The following is a 20775-nucleotide window of genomic DNA, read 5'->3' as shown; positions in this document are numbered from 1 at the left end:
AATAAAATAATAATGATAATAATAATAATAATAATAATATTTACAACAGTAATAAATAATAATAATAGTTAAAAATAAACAATTATTATAATAACTGTAACTATATTAAATGTAATTACTTAATTTGTTTTTTGTATAATTTATTTTAACATAAATGATTTTTAATAATCAACAGATAAGTGTCTCATCATTCAGAAAGCCTTTTTTGAAAGTTAGTTTTTCACTTAAACACCTACTGGCTGGAGATCTTTTATTCCCCATTTAATTTATGATTAATACTTAAAAAAAAAAATTAATATCCAAAGTCTATAGTATCGTTATTTTTTTTCGTTTTAATTCAGTTTCGTATGAGAACTTTAAAAACTCAATACAATATTTATACAAATATTTGTAAAAAAAATTTTAAACTTACGAAAAAATCACGCTTCGGTATCAAAAGCACGAACGATAACATTAATATAATACGAGAATGCAGAGAAACCTTAAACGATAACTATACAGAGTTTCAGAGTTCTGTGTGAATTAAATTTGTGAGTAAAATGATAAAAATCGATATTAAATCAACTTATAAAATAAATTCTTCATACAGTATGAGACACGATTTTAATGCAGAAATATTATTTAATTTGTTTTTATGACATTTTGTAAAGTATTTAATTTAATGGTGACAGTATGATAAATTTTTTGAAATAAAATTCTACCCTAGTGAAGCACAATAAATTATCCAGTTAAATTATGAGCACATTTAGTTATACGTCTTCTTAAAATCAAAACTACTTTTGTGTGCCAAAATTTTAAAAACTACAAAATTTTTTACATTTATGCATGAAAAAACACATAATCGATTATAAATGATTCTTGTACACAGATAATAACTACGGTTTAAAAAAATTTATACAACTAAAATAAAAGTATAAAAATACTACAGTGAAAATTTATTAAACTAACAAGTGACAATGAAAGTTCCACCAGATATTAGAATTCACATGGTAAATGATGATAACGCTAACGAGAAAACTGGACTACTGAGTCCTATAAACAAGAGTGCCTCTTCTTCTTCACTCAGTACCAGCATAACCAGATCTTATGGTTCTTTGGTAGACAACTGTCAGCAAGTCGTAAAATCCCTTTGGAACCGTAACAGACAGGTATGATCTATTTAGCGCGCGACACTGTAAACTCGAAAATAAAAATAACACACTTTAAAACTTGCGTTGTTATATTTTAATACGGTGACGCCATCAGTATTATGTAGGAGATGCACGTTGATCTCGAGGAAGAGGTGCCAAATACAATTATACTATCTACATTCTTAAGAACGTTTTAATAACACTTTTTACTAAGAAAAGCAGGTTTTGTACTTAAGAGTCAAGTACAACAAATCACACAATGAATTAAAAGCTGTATACTTAGTAATTTTAAGACAGGACTCATTAATCCAAAAAACCATTTTATCTAATACTTTTCATGCATATTTATTGTTGAGATTATCAAATAGTGTATATCATGGACTTAACAATCTTGAAAACATTAAAATTACCAAATCACTGAAACAATATTTTAAAAAACAGTACTATTTTTTTTTCTTTAACTCTATGATGAGTATAAAAAAATTTTCTGTCAGCTGAATTTTTTTTCCTTCAAATAAAGATCGTGTATCATCGTGTCTTTATTTGTAAAGACCTCGTAATACAGCTGCAAGATAAACGATTTCATAGTTTCACATTATGAAAAACTTCTATTCCCTCCTCTAACAACTTTCGTGTGTATCAACCAAGCTGGAACAGGCGTAGCTCGTTAGGTTTTACTCAGTTCTACATCTTCTTTGTTAGTGAAATGTGTTTTTGAGTTGTCGTGGCGAAGTTTGTTACCCATACTTAGCTCAAGATTTCAGTTTTAATTGCGTCAAAAGTAAGTTTTGCTGTTCTGTCACAATAACAGTCCTGATCGTGTCAACTAGCTAATCTTATTTATATATTGACGGAGACTGCACAAATAGCACTTTAAATAGCGAGCTGCATAGGCAGTGGTTTAAGGTATTTTTGTTTTAAGCCGTTTACTGACACCTATTAAATTTATTTCACTTATAAATCACTGACGTTTTCGTTGTATGTCAAATAAAATAAGCGATTGTCTCTTACAAATATGTTTGTAAATTTTTTTTTATGTAACAATTGTATCTGTAACTTTAATATTTCTATATATTTTTTGTCACTGGTCTTTTTTATATAAAAAAAAGGAAGCAAAGTTTCATAATATTATTAAAATTACATAAAAAATGTGTATGTTTTCTTACTCTGAAAATGATTAAGAATGGTTACTAGTTTATAAAATATACGCACAAAAACTATTTTCTAAACTTGAATAAAAAAAAAAAAAAAAAAAAAATTCCAGACGCGTGACCGAATGACTAATGCGATATCATTTTATGATATACATGTGCGCATGCGTATCGTTTATGCTTCTTTATTCTTGTGAATCGCCACGAGCCACGAGCAAACGTTTCCGTATTTCAAAGTCAGCGATCGCATGTGGTATCTGCCTCGGCAAATAAGTAACTATGACGCGGTTCATTCTGCCATGCTTGATATTAACTAGACGCAGCAGGATGAGGCGCTCGTCTTACTTTAGTTTGCCAAGCGATCCAATTGGCTCAAGTGACGCTAATTTGTCTTTTTGAGCCCATCGCCACTTACAGTTGTCTTATGTTAAAGTTATCAGCAAAAAACATTATATGTATGTATGATATTTTTAACATGAAATGCATTTCAAAACCATCCTAGACAGTAGACGAAAATTCTATGAAAAATTTATTTTACACCCACGTATACATTGTCACAAACAACTGCCTTCGAAATGGTTCGATATTATTGCATCATTGCATATGATAAATTACTTTCATATGTTATATTTTTTTGAGTAATTACATTAGTACCTAAGTTTCCTAATAAAGAAAATCTCTTTGAAGGTGTTTTCGATAATACATGATAATATTATTTTTTGAAAAATATTTGAAAATAAAATCCTGAAATTTAATAATTCATTTAGTTATCTAAAAAATTCTAAAAATTTTTATACTCATCGAGAGGTCCGCTCATGCGTTAGGTGTCGTTAAGCGAAGGGCCCTGGTCACTTTTTACATGTAGCAAGTTAATAATTAGTTAAAAAAGTAAAAAAAAGTCGTTTATTACGTAAACAGTACAAACATTGTAAAAAGAATACAAAAACTTTTATTTCAATATCCCAGGAAATTCGGCATCCTTGGTACGTTGTTGATGGAGTTAATTTGAATGATAATCCAAACCGAAAAATCCAAACTAACAAAAATTTACAATATTATATGTATTTTTAAGCAGCTTCAATAATTAGTAAGGACTTGACTTAGGGATGAAAAATTCGAAATTAAGTAATTTTTTTAGTTATCTAATTTTATATTTCTCAAAAATATTTTAAATTATGTCACCTCTTCTACTGTCCTTGACAGACGACGTCTGAGGAAGTTAGAAATAAAATTTCACGTTTATGATAGGCTTCTTTAAATTTCAATGGCTAGCCTTTTAATTTACGTTAGGAATACATTCTTCAGGTAAAATACTCTAGAATAAAACTTTGCATGTTGAAATATAATTAGTTATGAAAAATTCATAAGAACTTTAGATATTTACATGAAGACTAGGATAAGAATTTTTCTATATTTTTTTTCTCTGAAATAAAATGGTTGACGTACCAGTTTCGAAAAACAACAAAAAATTACGGTGCTTAAATTACAAGTAAAAATTTTTTTTAGGTTGATATAATTATTTAAATTAATCTGTATGAGCCACTTAACTCTACAATATTTTCACCTTAACAAAACACTTATGTTGTTCAAATACATTTTCTATATTTATTAAATTTTTAATATTTTTTATTTTTATAAACAAAGATACTACTTTTAAGTGGTATAATGGACCTTTGACAATGATTTTAGATCAATTGTTTCTCTTAATTTATTTAAATTTGTTTAAACTCATCCCTGAGTATATTTTTTATTTTCCTATGGGTAGTAAAAAAAAAAATTTATAATTCAAAATACTTAATTATGTCAGAGTAATTGTTTTAGTATTTTATGACTATCTAGTGCACTAAATGTATCTAGACCTTAATTAGTAGAATGATAAAGAACGACAGGAGTAAATGCAAAGAATCCAATATTTGTAAATCGTTAATAAATTAATTAGCGAGTCAACAACGACTCAAGGATGCAAACATTTGTTTTTTTAAATAGTTTATCAATAAAGTGCTCACGCACAAGATTTTCCTACTGTACACCAAGGCAAGGACAAACTAAGTATTTTCTCCAATAATAAATTATTTATCGTAGTTTGTTGTTAAATTAAAAAAAATATATATTAACCTGAATTTTGTTTTATTCATTTTTAAAAATTTTTTTTCTGTTTAAGTCCAAAAAAAGATCACCCCCATAGCTTCAAAGACAAAGTTCACATCGCGACACAAACACAAAGTTTGCCAAAAGAAACAGAATGCGGTGATCTTCACCTATTTATATATTTATTGAATTCCAGACCGAGGCCTCGCGCTCCGTACGATAAAAGCGCGGGTGCACCGCGGCACTGCGATACGATAATAGCGTTGTCAAATAAAAATAATTTAAAAAAAATATATCCTAGCACACACGTGCTGGCTCGTAGTAGTGTAGCGTATAGCGAACGTTTAACATTTTATTTTGCAGACAATGACGATCGTGTACCCTTGTTATACATAATACGCACACACATGTGCAACGCATGAGCACATACATATAATATATGATATATGCGCGCGAAGTGATTTATTAAGTGGTAAGGTTCCAGGGAAAAACGATAGGTATATCACCGAACGGCAGTACGGAGCTAAGAAAGACGGAGTTGGCTATAGTGGCACACGCGTTAGTTCCCTCCATGCGCTCGCCGCGATCGGCACGATTGCCGTGCTAGCTTTTGTCTCGCGAGTGCATAATTTTTAGTTTCGTCGGGTGCACCGTGTTAATGGTTGGGAAAAAGTAAAATTTTTGCAAATTGATGACATGACGTCTCGGAATTTGGAGAAAATGCTGAAACTCGCCGCCCTTTCCAGGGTTTGTACAGACTCTAGCGCGTCATTTTTTGTTTTAGCTCGATATATATGTATACGGAAGTAAATTAGTGTTTGAACACAAGCGAAAAAAAAATTTTGATTAGCCCAATTAAAATGTGGTTGTGACATTCGCCTAATCTAACAAATTGTCTGACGATAACTAATTTTCCGCAGATGAAACTACAGTTTGACCAAATAATTTTTTTATATCGTATTTAACTACCAAATCATTTTCAACTATGTTTTATAGCCAAGCAAATTGAAATTTTTTTTCCACGTGCGAACAATTAGAGCAACTGCACTTAGATTTAGAAATTTCAATGTCAGTAATTATCATTAACCTTAAATTTATTAAATGTACGTGATTTCAAGGAGGATATCTACCGCAGTCATTTATCCATTATTAATTTTAATAAATAAAAAGTATTTATGAATGAGAAAAAGGAAATTTAAAAAACCGCACCGTGTTTCCCAATAGCGCGCAAATTTTTGTTTGACGGGTGGTTTTTAATTGCGATTCGAAAAATCGATCACGCTATAGGAATTTTTTCCACGTCGATAAAACACGACTACTGTGAATATCAAACTTCTGTTGCAACTGAATTTCTTGCCCAAGGTTTTTTACGACAGATGACGGTATTATTTCCAGCTCCATATTTCGTGTGCCCACGTATATTCTCAAATTTCGCACTTGGCTCGCTTATCATTTCAGTCTGAAGCTTATTACCATGTAACGAGTCTTAGATGGATGCTCAAAGTTTCTTTCTCGTCAATAAATTATTTTCCCTGCGCTTTTCCATACGCTTAATCTCCCTGTTTTTTTGTTGTTGTTTAGAGTAGTTTTTTAAAATGTTTCTTTCATTAGGAAAAGTTCTCGATTGATATTTATATACACCGTAAGTGCTTCGATCGACTACAATATTCAGTGATTTTTATTAGCAATTTTTTTTTAGAGTGAAGGAAAACATTTTCAACATGAAATGAAAACGATTACTAAATCTAAGGTGTCTTACCCTGAATGTTACTCTGAATATATGGTTATAAAAAAATAGGAATTTTAATAACTACACGCTTTAAATGTATTTTTGTATGATACTTGGATTAATTTTGTAAAGTTCAAGGCTCAAAAAATATTTTAAACTGTTGTAGGTTATAAAAAAAAAAAAAAAATTATATTTAATTGTTTTTAGTTGAGTTTAGTCAATCTCCTTAATCACGTGATTGAAACTCACAAAAAAAAAACTACGACTGTTTCGAAAAAACAACAAGATGGTTTTTATTACGATCGAAGCTGTTACGTAGGATTCTAAAGGTTCGGGGTGCTTAATAACAACGCGGCAGTTAAACTCAATCAATCACTTTATTGCTATATTCCTTGAGGGAAGGCGCTTTGCGGTCCCGGGTGACTTATCGCGACTCACCTCCTTCTAGTCCCGACGTTCAAGAGCCCTGTGGCCACTGCTGCGGGCCTTTTTATGCTCTCTCTTCCCCCACTTGTGCTCCTTCCTAATACTAATAGCTGAAGCTCATCCCACGTAGTATGTTCCATACATACTGTACGTGACACGTCCGAGGCCGCTTCGTTTTCGCCCTCGACAACGTTCTTTTCTGTACCACCTCGGGAATGATTGTTTAATTAGTGTCTGTACCATGTTGTTCGTGTTGTAATGTATACTAACCATATAAGAAAAATTAATGGGGTGTTCCTATGAACAACCTCGTTAATTTCTCTTTTACAGGCTTTGATTAGTTTTCCGCAAGTTTATAATTGTGTTATTACATATATTGTTCGTGTTTGCGCTCTTCCCTCTTACACAATAAATTGATAAATATGCCCTTGTGGGTCTTACTTTCATTGATGATTATTTAATTACCATTTATTGCTTATTACCTAATTTAATATTTACTTATTTACTTACATATTTTTTTTTCTGAGTTGTTTCATACATATTCATTTTCCTCATTATGATTATTGTTTTCCTTCTTTCGGTTTTATTTTACTTACAACTTTTGTTTTGTGTATTCATTTCCCTTTTTTTTTTATTTCCTTTTTTTTGTGTTATACTATATTCATTACATTTAACGCAGCGTCTTCCACACAACATGACAAAAATCTTTTTATTTTTTATTTTATTATCATCATTATTACATACGTATTCTTTTTTTTTTTTTTTACTAGACATCGTCAATGCTTAGGTATTAAGGCTCTACTTTTAACTTAGCTAAGGTTTGTTTGTTTTTTATGGTAACTGTTTGTTACTGCCCGTCGGTTGATCTTCTTGTCGCCGCTCACCCCGTACTTGGATAAGTATTGGCTGTAGTGCCATAGAATTCCCCGGATTTTCATTTCTTGCGACATTGTTTCTGGTTCTTCTTTCTGCAAACATTCTATATAAATTTAGTATAAGTGGGGCCCCCCATTTAAAAATATCGACCGATCCTGCAGCCGCCCCCAACGCTATTTCACCCCTAAAACATGAAATAGTTATCCTTTTTTCCCGTTCTCACTCCCATTTATCGTAATATCCTAGGTTCCTAGGTTACCCTTGATTAAGGAAAGAGAGAACAACTACGAGAGAGAGAGAAAAATTTTACCTTCCTTCTTATTTTATTTTTATTTCTTTATTTTTATTTTGTTTTAACGTTCTGTGTAAATACAAATGACCATGCCATACAATTCATAATACATATTTTCCTAATAATCATTAAATGCAATCTAGTATTAGGGCTTGACTGGTTATTACGGTAAGTAGCGAGTGTGGCTCCGTCTTTACATTCAGGGTATATCGTTGCATATAATATTAATGTTATACTTATGTACATCTATATTTGTTACACTATGTATGTGTATGCTATAAACATAAGGTACATAATAGTCTTATTCCTTAGGAATTTCTTTTTTTTGCTCAAAATTATGTTTTCTTTCCCACGTCGCGGGTTAGGTATATGCGTGTCTGTATGTTTACAGCGTTGTTTTCGCCGATTCTTGCGACATTTGTGTATGTATTTGTTTATTGTACCTTTGGAAGGTACCGCTTTGTATTACAGTCTGTCCCTATTTTGGTTGGGATGAGCCTGGAGGAGTAGATGATTTGATGATCGCGCCTTTCCGTAGTGAGCAGTATGTCATGTTGGGACCAATACTTCACTCATTTCCCCTAATTATACCTTATCTCCTTCCGTCTCTTTTTTTATTTCTTTCTTTTCATGTGACAGAATTCAAGGAGGGAATGTCAAAGGGATTCTGTTGGGTTTTCCTTTTCTCATTGCTGCTCTCCCGGCTGTGTACTCGCTGATTTTTTCCGGTACTCTTCCTTGTTGTTTCCACACAACGCAAAAAAATTTTACTATGACTGGTGCAAGTGCGATTTTTGATATTTCCGTGCGGTTGCCCGAGTTTCTGAAGTTTAAGAAAAAATTTGTTTTAGTTGGGTACGCGGCTCGTTGTTGATCCGTACGCTTATTTCGGCGTACCGAAGCCTCTGTGTGAGCAAGGGTGGTCTCACAACGTGGCCCCTTACCCTTGCGGCGGTACCCATACTGTGGAGGTGTTGAAACCTGTGAGGTTCGGTGCTTCTTAGGGGTACCGTTTGTCCTTGTTTTCCAGGACCACGAGGAAGCGGTGGCGTGCACGTCATTCGACGGCCGCGTGCTGAGGAAATACTGTCGAAGTCTTGAGTCCGGGGCGACTTATACTATTGTTATCGGGTGTACTTGCCACCGGGCCTTCATGGTGGTGGTAGTCGACGTGCAGTTCGACGCTGCTTCCTATCCTCTCGACAGCTGACCGATAATCCAGGTGCGCTATCAGTTGATTTACTTCTCGTCATAGTTGCCAGTTATATACTTTTGTAAAGAAAAATTACCTTAGGTGGACGGTCCAGTGGACGGTCTGTTCATCGCCAAGGACGTGAGCGCCGATTCAGTGTTGTCTCATGACGACTGCGTGCGCCGTTCACGGGCGCTGTTATTATCCAGGAGTGACTATGGCGGGGGCAGGATAGTCCCTGACGGCGGGCGAAAGAAGGAGGGAGGAAGAGGGAAGAGGAAGATCTGTCCTAGTTCGCGAACTCGTGGCCCACGATAAAAGTGTGATAAAAAATTTTTTTTTTTTTGCGGTTACCCCCCATTATTTCTATTCACCGTTCCTCCATGCTCCTCCCGGCCGTACAAATATGTAACTCAAAAAGGTTTTTTTTTTTATACATATATATATGCCTATATTCTGCATATGTCTCCTAAGTGTACACTTATGTGATAATTGTATTGACATGGTTTTAACGCTAGTTAGATAGAGCCACACGCCCTTTTTACCCACCTCAATCATCGTTCATGTAAAGAGTAACAAAGAAAATAAAAATAGAATATCACTTTATTATACAAGTTATTTATTCATTCCCTCTCATTATTATGATTGTTATTATTATTCTTATATTGCATGTTTCTCTCTTCTCCTTAATTCCTCAGTCTGTGATAATTTTGAACGTAATATATTTCCCTTCGTTACGTGTCTTCTCCCGTATGCCTGTATTTAATGAATCTTCGCGGCGCGTCCGGGGGCCGCGAAAGAAAAGGAGTTCCCGAGAGAAGTGGTATTTATTTTCACGTCTATTTCTACCCCCTATTCGTCTATAATGCTATTATTCGCAAGTAACTATTGGGGTGGGGAGCAAGTTGCCGCTTGGTTCCTTTCACTTTTCTTCTTCTCCTCTTCTTATCATCTCATCCCTTGGACGCGGAGATTTCAATACACAAGCTTTTTTTATTTTGTCCACATGTGAGACCCGTATTTCTTCATTTCTCTGTAACTTCACATTATGGTTCCTGTAATCTATGCCGACTATTTCGTAAGGGCCCTCGTATTGGTCATCAAATTTCCCTTTAGATGGCTCTTTTAGTACATACACCATCTCACCTTCCATAAAAAAATTCGTGTTCAGCGCCCTATCATAATAGTACTTTGATCTGTATTTGTTCTGTGTTTGGGTCATTGCTGCCAACGATCGTAATTGCGCGAGTGTCCCCGTTATTTGCAGCAGTAACTCTGTATATGTTTGACCCACCTCTGGCCTCTTGAAGCTTGACGGGAGTTTTGCCTGTTGACCAAATATAAGCTCGTAGGGTGTGTAGCCTGTACTCTCGTGTTCCGACGTATTGTAAGCAAGCATACACAACGGCAATAGTTCGTCCCATTTTTCGGTCTCGCTAATGTAGGCTTTTAAGTATTCTGTTAAAACGTGGTGCATGCGTTCAATTGCCCCGTTGCTCTGAGGATGAAATGCCGTGCTCCCAAGTTTTTCAATTTTGAATAATCGCGTAAACTCGTCCATCGTTTTGTTCATAAAATGCGTTCCTCGGTCTGATAATAATTTTTCTGGCGCTCCAAAGTATGCTAAAAATTTATTCGTTAAGGCTCTTACCGTTTCTTCAGCTGTTGCTTTTTGTACCGGTATTAATACAATAAACTTGGTTAGCCAATCCTGTATTGACAGAATATGTGTATAGCCGTTTGTTGAAGGCTTATTAATTGGTCCGTAATAGTCAATCGAGATTTTTTCAAACGGTCTGCTGGGCGTATCTGTAACGAGCATAGCTTGCTTTGTTTTTACGCGCACTAGTTTCTTAGTCTGACATGATCTGCATCCAAGTATAAATTGCCTTACATCGGCCCTCATGTGCCTCCAATAATAGTCCCTTGCTATCTTATTGTAGGTTTTATTCATTCCTTTATGACCCCCGATTGTTGATTCGTGATACTCCTTAATAACCTTATATCTTTGATCCACTGGTGGTATAACTAAGGTGTTCATGTAAAAGGTCGCTGTGACCTTGAGGTTTTTGAAAGTTTCCTCAAATTGTTCCACGAAGTAGATCCATTGGCTCATGTTGAGTATTGCCAAGTCACGTATCACGCCTATAGACTTTATTTTATTTATCATTACTAGTGCCTTGAGTGACGTAATGCATTTCTTGATGTCCGATTTTAGCGCCGTATCTTCAAAGTGTGATTTAATATACATTCGCATTACCGCGACCTTTCTCACATTTGCTCTCATGACGTCACCAACCATCTTTTTTTCATTATTTAGGGCTATTGGATCTATGTATCCGCGCTCATATAGGGCGTCTATTGTTTCCGTATCAGGCACACTTTCTGTTACCGTCGCGAATGCTAGGTTATCTAGATAATGAAATGGGTGATCCTTTGCTCGATGCATTCTTTGGAATGGCTGTATGTCTGTTTCTTTTCCCGGTAGCCACGGTGGTTTTTCATGTGGCAACCGTGTCCTGCATACTCTGTACTTTTTTAGCTGTGGGAGGTTTGATAATACTTTTTTTTGAAGGTCTGCTTCCTCTGGTTCGCTTTCCGACTCCAGTCTGGCCTTGTTTAAACCAGCCCCCTCATCACTCTCATTGTTTAGTAAGTCTGAACTACTTGAAGAGTCTGGGGGTGGTGGTGGATCAGGTGGGGGCGTGTCCCCATCTTCATAAACTTCCTCATCCATGGAGTCACTTTTATTACGCTCTATTTCTTTAACTCCTTCCTCTTTTCCTTTCCATGATTCGTTTACTTCACTTTTCCAATTTATATTGGCGCCCGATTCGTCACTAACCCGCGATTCCCTTTCCACCGGGCTTTGTTCCTCCTCGCTATGCCGGGATGCGGCAACGAGTGGCCTGAAGTGGTTGTTGAGGAGATGCAAGTGTACATATTCCTCATTGGCATTAATCGTGAAACTTTCGAAAATTTCACACTTTTTTCCCCTCTTAGTACCCTGTAGATGTATACAAATATTCTTCCTGAACTCTTGTGCGAACAACAATATGCAATCATCATTACCATATTCTGTATTGGACTGCAGGATTTTTCCTACCTCCTCCGGGTCAACACATATATTTTTCCACTTCGAACCTTGTAGTACATCTCGGAGTTCTCGCGCCGTCAATTGCAAGTCACAGGAAAAAATAAGAGAGTCGAATAAGCAATTACCTGGTATTTCTACCGGAAGTTCTTCAATGAGTTTTAAATTTTTATTCGACTCCATGCAGTTTTGTTCTAAATTCCGTTTGGCTACATTTCCGCCTCCTGTTTTACTTTCAAGCTTATTACCTTCATCGGTATAATCGTCCGTCACCCCTCTTATTCTTTCATTCCCCGATGGGTTTTCATTTATCTGTGGTGATTCACACGGGGTATCTTCCTCGCTCAAGAATTTCTCTCTATCCCCTGAGCCCGTTCTCTCCTTCGAGGGCTGTTGAGATATGTTTGTATCATTATCTGTACTTACCGTCGGATCGCTCAGAAGTCGATCGGTGATAGTATCGGATTCCCAAGCGTCTATTCTGATTCCCGGCTTGCCTTTAAAGTCTCGGCGCTTAACATCTAGTCTAACTTTCGCTTGGAAGTTATCTATTGAGTCATTAAGTAACGCTCCGATCTTTTTGTTTACTTTCGTCCCTTTTTCTGGACTTTCTTTCGTCTGTGTACCCCGTCGTGATTCATTTATTTGCTTCTCGCTTACACTCTCACTAGACGGTCTGCTTTGTGCCCCTTCCTTCGGCGTCGGTCGGTCCCCTTCGACCGTATTCGGTATTTTCTGTTGCTGCTTGTTACTCTCTTGGAGCCCACTTTGCGCGTGAGCTTGGGCCCATCGGTTATTCTCCTTCTCTCCTTTATTCGCATTTCTGCTTGAGATACCTGCATCCGAACTCATCATCTCTATGGTATCTATAGGGTCAAGCATTCTTTCTCTCTTTCCGATCAACTCTGTAACCAGGCCTTCCTGTGCCTGCTGGTGTCCCCCGTGCTTATCATTATTCGCATTTATGACTATGATCTCTGTACCTACAGTTTCTTCTTCCTCTTTACCTTCCTCATTCGCTAGGCTAGCTGCGGCTAGTTGGAATCCCCAATGTTTTACCGGCTCGGATTTTCCTTTTAAAGCCACCGGTGAGTCACAGTTCGCTATGATAATTTCCTTCGACACAGTTTCTATTTGCGGTGTTACTGAAAAATTTGGCGGGTGCCTATGCAGCGTATCCAATTGTCTTTTGCGATTTTTTCGTTGCACCTTCGGTTGTATTTTTAGTTCTAAATACGGTGTGCTTGTTATTCCCACCCCTTTTTTCAAATTTTCTTCTTTGCATATGTAAGCTAATTTATCCTCCGTCGGACCCTGTGATAGGATTTGTTCTTCGCCATTGTTTAAGGATCCTATTTGAATATTTTTCCCCTTATTCCCTTCTGCGATCTGTACTATCTGTTTACGCGGCCTGCCTCTTTTCCCTTGTTTCTTATGTGGTTTTGCTCCTTTACTCTCTATATTTTCACTCGCCACCGGCCACTCTGATTCTGAATCAGCGTCGCTGTGTTCATTGACCGTCAACTCATCCGAGTTATTCGTCTTGCGAGGCTTTTTCCTTTCTACCTTTTTGTTCGACTCGTCTGAATCAGATATTTCTATCTGCCATTTCTTATCCTTTCTTATTATGTTTCTCTCTCTTCTTGTCCGCATTTTGAATATTCGTGCGGGTGGCGCATTTATGTCACCATGACCATCTCTCTCCTGCTCTTCAGCAAGTTCATATAACTCTCGTCGCGGTAGTTCAGGATTTTTCTCTCCATCCTCTATGATCGGATTTCGGGACAGTGCGTCCGGTGCCTTATTGGCTATTCCTGGTCTATAAACAACGTCAAATTCGTAGCCCCTTAATTCAGCTTTAAGCCTATTAAATCTTATATCTGGCTTCTTTGATGAGTGAAAATGTTTAAGAGGCTCATGGTCCGTAACCACTGTAAACTTTCTGCCAAATAGATAGGGTCGAAACTGCTCTTTTGCATATACTATTGCGAGCAATTCTTTATCGTACGTAGGGTATCGAATTTCGCTGCCCTTTAGGCATCTAGAGGCATACTCGCACGGATTGTCTTTTCCTATTTCTCCCTGACTCAATATTGCCCCAATGGCATAGTCAGATGCATCCGTTGTCACCACAAATGGTTTTTCTAGATCGGGTGCTTTAAGTACAGGCTCGCTGCAAAGTGCATCTACGAGCGATTTGAATGCTTGTTCATGCTGCTCTTCCCATTTAAACTCTGTACCTCTTTTCAGAAGCCTCGACAGCGGTTGAGCAATTTTAGCGTATCCTTTAATAAATCTCCTATAATATCCAACAAATCCAAGAAATTGTTTGATTTTCTTTGCATTTGTAGGCTTTGGATATTTTCTTGCAGCCTCGATTTTCTTTGGATCCGTTTTTATTTCACCATTCCCTACAATATGGCCTAACACTTTTGCTTCACGTTTTAAGAATTGGCACTTCTTTGGCTCAATTGTAAGATTTGCCCTTGACAATCGCTCTAACAATCTTATAAAGCGTTTGCGATGTTCTTTAAGATTGGACGCGAACACCATTATATCGTCTAAATATACCTCTACCTCATGGCCCTGCAGCCCTGCCAGTGCAAGCGTTATTGCTCTTAGAAACGTGTTCGGAGAATCCGTGCAACCCATTGGCATTCTTTTGTACTGGTAATGCCCATCCGGTCCCGAAAACGCTGTTTTATGAGCATCGTCTTCATGTATTTCGACTTGAAAAAATCCCTGCTTCAAGTCTACCACTGTAATATAGCGTGCTGTCGCCAGATGTTCCAGTATATCGCTCTGGAAGGGGAGTGGATGACAACTGCCCATTGTTATCTCGTTGAGTTGCCTGAAATCCGTTACTACCCGCCAGCGCTTTTCGCCATCCGGTCCTGCGTTTTTAGGTACGATCCACATGTTTGAGCTGTACGGTGACTCTGAAGGCTCTATTATGCCTTGTTCGAGTAATTTCTTAATTTCAACTTTCATTTGCTCTCTCACAGCTGGCGGATATCTATACCGTTTCGTTACTATCGGTTTATCCGTAGTCGTGTTTATTTTATGTTTTAAAAGATTTGTCGCTTTCAGTTTTTCCCCGTCGAGTCCAAAAACGTACGGGTCAATCTCTATAAGCCCTCGCACATGTTTTTTCTCTTCTTCGTTGCACCCCGATATGTCGACTAACTCCATTATTTTGTCGACTCGCTCTTTCCTGGTACTTAGGACGTCTGTTTTAATGTTTTCCTCAAGTGTTTGAGTATTCTCGTTGTCACGGCCGTCCTTATCACAACCCACGTTTCCCACGATATTTTTCTTCGAACATGTGCAGCTGGCGTCGTTTCTTATCTCATCGCCTAGTTTTTCATTCTCTTCAGGGTTTCCAGTTTCTCTAAACATCCGTACAAAGGCTCTTTCTAATGCTTCTACGTCATCCCCATTGACGTCCGATGAGTCAGCTTTCTTCGTCGTCTCGCACTCTAAAAGGTCCACCACTGGGACTGGTACATTTATTATTTCATTTGATATATTTAGACATTCGGCATACACCCTACCATTATTGTTCGTTGCGATAAAATTACCGAACAAAATACCCTCTGTAAGCTTTTGTAGTGGGACCCAGCCCACTTTAATTTTCCTGTGCGACTCTTTTATATACGCATATATAACTTGCCTCGTCTTCGGCACAATTTCAAAACTTTCTGATTCTCGTAGCGGAATTCTCCTTCCATTCAATTTAAGTGTATTGTCTTCGGCATTTATCTGACCGTTATACAACTTAAAAATATCCCATCCTATGATTCCTTCTACCTCTATGGGAAAGTCATGGGGGACTACGTGTAGGGTACACATAAAGTTTTCTAGGGGTAATCTTATAGATCCCAAAGTTTGGCGAGCTCCGTGCGTTACGCCTTTTATTTTTAATTTTTCCCTACTATTTACCGCTACTCCAATATCGAGACAATTCTCTTTAATTATTGAAATTTCCGCGCCCGTATCGGCATAAAATGTCGCACCTTCGTTTATATAAGGGCTTTTTAGAATTACTGAGGGTGGTGTGTATCCTATTTTCGATAAATTTATTTTCACTGTGCGAGATAGCTGCTGCTCATCTTTTCCCTCAGCTTTAGAATTTTCACGCGTCGTGGCATAAGTCTCCGATACCTTATGCTTGTCATTATCCATACCCTCCTCTAACACTCCTAACTTCCTCTCATAAATTTCTTCATTTATTGCTTTGTCATGCCCGACGATTGGGGATCGCGTCGAACATCCTGCGAGTTTAAATGCCCGGTTTTCGAGCTGTTTACCCTCGCACTTTGACTATTAAGATTATCTCTCCTATAATCATCCCTGCGATTATCCTGATTGGAGTATTGGTTATTTCGCCTGTCCCGATAATCGTCCTTCCTGTGGTCATATCTATTATAATTATGACCTACTTTTCTGTCATTGTAACTATTTCCACCATAATTATTACTGTTATTATTATTGTTATAATAATTATTACTATCGTAGTTATATTTTCTTCCCTGGTAGCGATTCCCTTGGTTGTAAGGCCTTTTACCATTATTCCCTTGTTGTCTATCAAAAATCCTATCGTTTCCATACCGACGGTGATAATCATTATACGCTACCTTCCTATCATACCATCCTTCTTCTTCTATTGTTTCTTTTTTTGGTTCTTCGTCAACGTTAGGATTTTTTATTATTCCTTTTTTTGCATCTTGCCACAATTTTTCACATCCACTAGTAGAATGGGCGCCGTGCTCTCGACAATACGAACAGTATTTTACATCAGCCACACCGTCCCACTCGTCCGTATCTGACTTCCCCACGGGTGCGTCACTACCGATAAGGCCCACCATGGCGTCATACCGTCTCTCGGCGTTATTTGCTCTCAATCTGCTCTTTTGCACTATCATTGAGCGGCGGAGGCTTAATTCATTATCTACAGTAATGGCAGCTTCAATAGCCTCCTCTAGCGTTTTTGGTTGGAACCCTGCGACGTTCCAGTTATACGGTGCCTTTAATCCGTACAGAAACTGCCTCACTGCTTCACTGTCTGATCTCTTTTTCGACGCGTCTTTCTCGGCCCGCGTCGAGTATGGGTTCGCCTCATGTGCCATCATGATTCCATTGTGTAGTCGCTGGACTCGCCCGCAATATTCCATAATTAATTCGTTATTCCATTGCGTGACAGTTTTAAGCTCCGCTGCAAGTGTCTCTATTCCTCCTATTTTATTGAATCTTCGTGATAGAGCCGACAGAAGCTCGTCAATCGAATTAAATAACGATAATCGCGTGCAGAATTGATCGTCCGCTATGCCTCGCAATTTATTTCCCAAAAGTCCTATAAAATATTTTTCATACTGGGCAGGTATTGTTCCCTTTATCATCCTTACCATTTGCTCAAATAAGGGGAACTGCACGGGGTCTCCATTATACAGTGGTATACCATTTACTGCGTTGTTTAGGTAGCCTAATATATTAAGATTCGAGCCTAAGGCTAACGGTACCCCTGTTTGTTGCCTATTACTAGGAAAAAATTGCATGGTTTGATACTGAGGGTTATCGCGTATGTTACTTTGTGTCCTTTGAAAAGATTCTGCCTGATTATTTATCGGCAGCTCGGTTGGTCGGTCACACACAGGGAAAAGGTATTCTGTATTTGTATACACGTCATTATGATTTTCTTCGTATCCAAACCTCAGCCTATCTGTCCTATTGTTTGATGTATAGTAGTTATAATTTTTGTCATTTGAATGCAGAGGTGGCCAATCGCAGAATGGTATAAAAGGTTGTTCACTGTTTGTATTTTCTTGTTCTTGCCGTTTGGTATACTTTTCCTGCCAACTCGTTTTGCCTAGCCCTTCCACGCCTAATTGATTACGTTTCCTGTCTACCCCTATGTTCTCCTTAATCGCATTCTCTTTTAATTCTGATTTTTCTGGTGCCATTTCCAACATCTCTATTTCTGCTGTTTCGTTCGTTGGCTCTGCTAATTTTGTATTAGGATTTTTCTTAAATGAAATTTTTGGTTTTATATTTTTAAATATCTTTAACATAAGAACTTGATTTTTCTTATCCATCTTCTTATAGAGTGCATACGATTCGGGGTCGTGTTCAAGCATAACCGTTATTGTATCTGAATCTTCCTGTGTCATGGAAAAAGTTTCGTTTAAACCATTCCTACCGTTATCAATCTCCTCCCCGTAGTCGGACATCATTATTTCCTTCCCCCTTTTTTTTATATTAGAGTGATGTGAGCTTAATTATATTAGTTGCTTTCAGTCCACGCACGAAGAAATAATAGAAAAAAAAGGATCCTTATTTTATTTCCGATTCTCTATTTCTATTTTACTGGCTTCTAAAACGAGCGGAACTAGCCGTATTCGGGTTAAGTATTATTTTATATTGTACGTCGTTTCCTTAGCTAAAAACCCGAGGGACAATAAGTATATATATTTGGGATGATAAATAGAATTATTACTTACTCTGAAAGAAGGCACAAGACGGTGAACGCCAATATACTCCAAGTCATCCTCTTTACGATAGTTACTTTTAAAACTGGATGTTGACCCTAGTCCTTCCTTACTCGATAGTAGCTGCAGGTGACTGCCTTGAATTTTCTGCGCCTGTTGTTGCACTGCACTATGTGTGCTTCCCGATTGTTGCCCGAAAATTCCGAAATATCACGTGTAAAAAAAAATTTTATTTCGCGACAAAACCTACCCCACACCTAGCACCAAAACTGTTACGTAGGATTCTAAAGGTTCGGGGTGCTTAATAACAACGCGGCAGTTAAACTCAATCAATCACTTTATTGCTATATTCCTTGAGGGAAGGCGCTTTGCGGTCCCGGGTGACTTATCGCGACTCACCTCCTTCTAGTCCCGACGTTCAAGAGCCCTGTGGCCACTGCTGCGGGCCTTTTTATGCTCTCTCTTCCCCCACTTGTGCTCCTTCCTAATACTAATAGCTGAAGCTCATCCCACGTAGTATGTTCCATACATACTGTACGTGACAAAGCAATAAAGAGCAAACAAATTATTTCTCTGAACCAAACTTTGAAAATTATACTCTTAAGCCCATATCACTTTCATAATCAAGACAAATTTAACGACACCTCAGTCATCAAAATCCATGAAGCTATTAAGGTTACCAACTCCGCAAAAACGCAACATTGGGTGGACACAACAACACCTATGTTTTTAAACGCCGCATGGCTCAGCACTTGATTCTTCCCCTACGAAAAATCGGCCAAACCATAAAATAAACCACGTACCCCTCACACGTACAATCCTTTACAACGATTCCAAAGCCCTGAAAAAAAAAAAAAATTGACCATATCCTTCTCTGCCTATCCACCCCAAAGCGTCGAGGAATAATGCGATGCGGAAAGCAGCGTTCACGTCCCAGCGTTTCCAAATCAAGTTCGGCATCACGGAGGAGGACGAGGACGAGGTCAGGGCAGCCGAGGAGGCAGAAATCACCGTCCCCGCTGTCGCCGACGTGAGCCCGACGCCTCCCTTACCCCCCAACGATGACGAAAAAGAAGAAGAAGAGGAAAAAAAACACCTGACCGTCCTCCAAGTTAGCCATCACGAATGCCTCGAAGTCGCCGCGATTCCAAACAACCTGCAACCGGCATCGGACCAACCGGAGAACTCCAGTCCGCGTCGCGGGACGCTCTCCGAGATCTCACCCATCCGGCGCTCCAGCATAGCTAGTGTGGCCATCAGCTCGAGCATCGGCCCGAGCATCGTAGGCGTCTTCCCCGGGGCCCCGACCGACCTCCTCCGCAGCGAGACCCTGGCCGCCTTGGCCCTGGAGGAGGACGTCCGGGAGGCCAGGACCAGCAGGTGGTCGGCCAGGCTGCCCTTCCTACGGGGTCTCCAGCACAACGACGACCTGGACGACCAGCACTGCCACCATCACCTGCCCCACCTACACGTGCCCACTTTCATGATCACCGGACCCTCGAGCGACGGAGGCTCGGGCACCGGACGCAAGTTCAGCTTCGGCATTAGGAGGCACTCGCACACGGTTCGTCCTCCCCCGATGGCTTCTGGCTGCACTGTCCGTTCAAGTGTGTCGTGTGAAGCGCACGCTCAAACCAAATTTCTGTCCTTTGTACGAAATCCATGACAATCGTGTGTTGATGAGGGCTGGAAAAATCACTAGATCGGAGTCTTCCATCAGCCATTTGACCAGCTCGACCAAACTGAGCAAAAAAAGCTCGTTGAATTAGCTGCAGGAGGGTAGAGCTGGTTATAAATGGTTGTTGATGGATCGATTTGATTTTTTTTTTTTCCCTAAGTCCAATCAACGTTGCAGCGATGTATTCTATAGATCCGTTGAAGTGACACACTTGGATTTGCAGTCTCTCGCGTGCAGGGGAGCCTCGCGGTTTTTTTCGAGTATAATAGAAATTGGACAAATTGATGTAGTCACCTTGCCGATGTACTCGTTGGTGTCTCCTTCGATCGCGTCAACTTATACGAGTTCCAAGTGTTTGTTTAACAGAGCAGACAATGCCGCTCTTTTTATCGCTGATAAAACAAGATTTTTATGATAAACAAATAAGAAACTGCTTGTTTGTTTGTTTGATTTTTTTTTTTATCGTCGAGGTTGAGAAAGAGATTTTTTTTTTTAATGTTTCGATGATGACAGAGGGGGAAGATGATTAAGTGAGCGCATTGTAAAGTTTGGCCTGATTTTTTGGATCTTCTTTTTTTTATGCATTTAACAACGAAATAACAATCCTACGGAATTAATGATCCTAAAGTGTTTT

General features: G+C 38.3%; 1 protein-coding gene across 2 annotated transcripts in view; it reads left to right on the top strand.

Moving 5' to 3' along the window:
• The first annotated feature begins 968 nt into the window (after nucleotides 1–968).
• Nucleotides 969–20775, top strand: part of Arms (Ankyrin repeat-rich membrane spanning) — a 35955-nt gene continuing 16148 nt past the window's right edge. For both annotated transcript variants that reach the window (XM_089597055.1, XM_089597057.1), the window contains exon 1: nucleotides 969–1148. In XM_089597055.1, the coding sequence (XP_089453181.1) occupies nucleotides 987–1148 (162 nt within the window). In that variant the 5' untranslated portion in view covers nucleotides 969–986. The remainder of the gene's footprint in view (nucleotides 1149–20775) is intronic.

The sequence above is a fragment of the Copidosoma floridanum genome, unplaced genomic scaffold (genome assembly GCF_036245765.1).
Source record: "Copidosoma floridanum isolate Cflo_tuat_1 unplaced genomic scaffold, Cflo_Japanese_pri ptg000030l, whole genome shotgun sequence".
NCBI lineage: Eukaryota > Metazoa > Arthropoda > Insecta > Hymenoptera > Encyrtidae > Copidosoma > Copidosoma floridanum.
The sequence above is the reverse complement of the archived record's forward strand: the minus strand, read 5'-3'. Positions and strand labels throughout refer to the sequence as shown.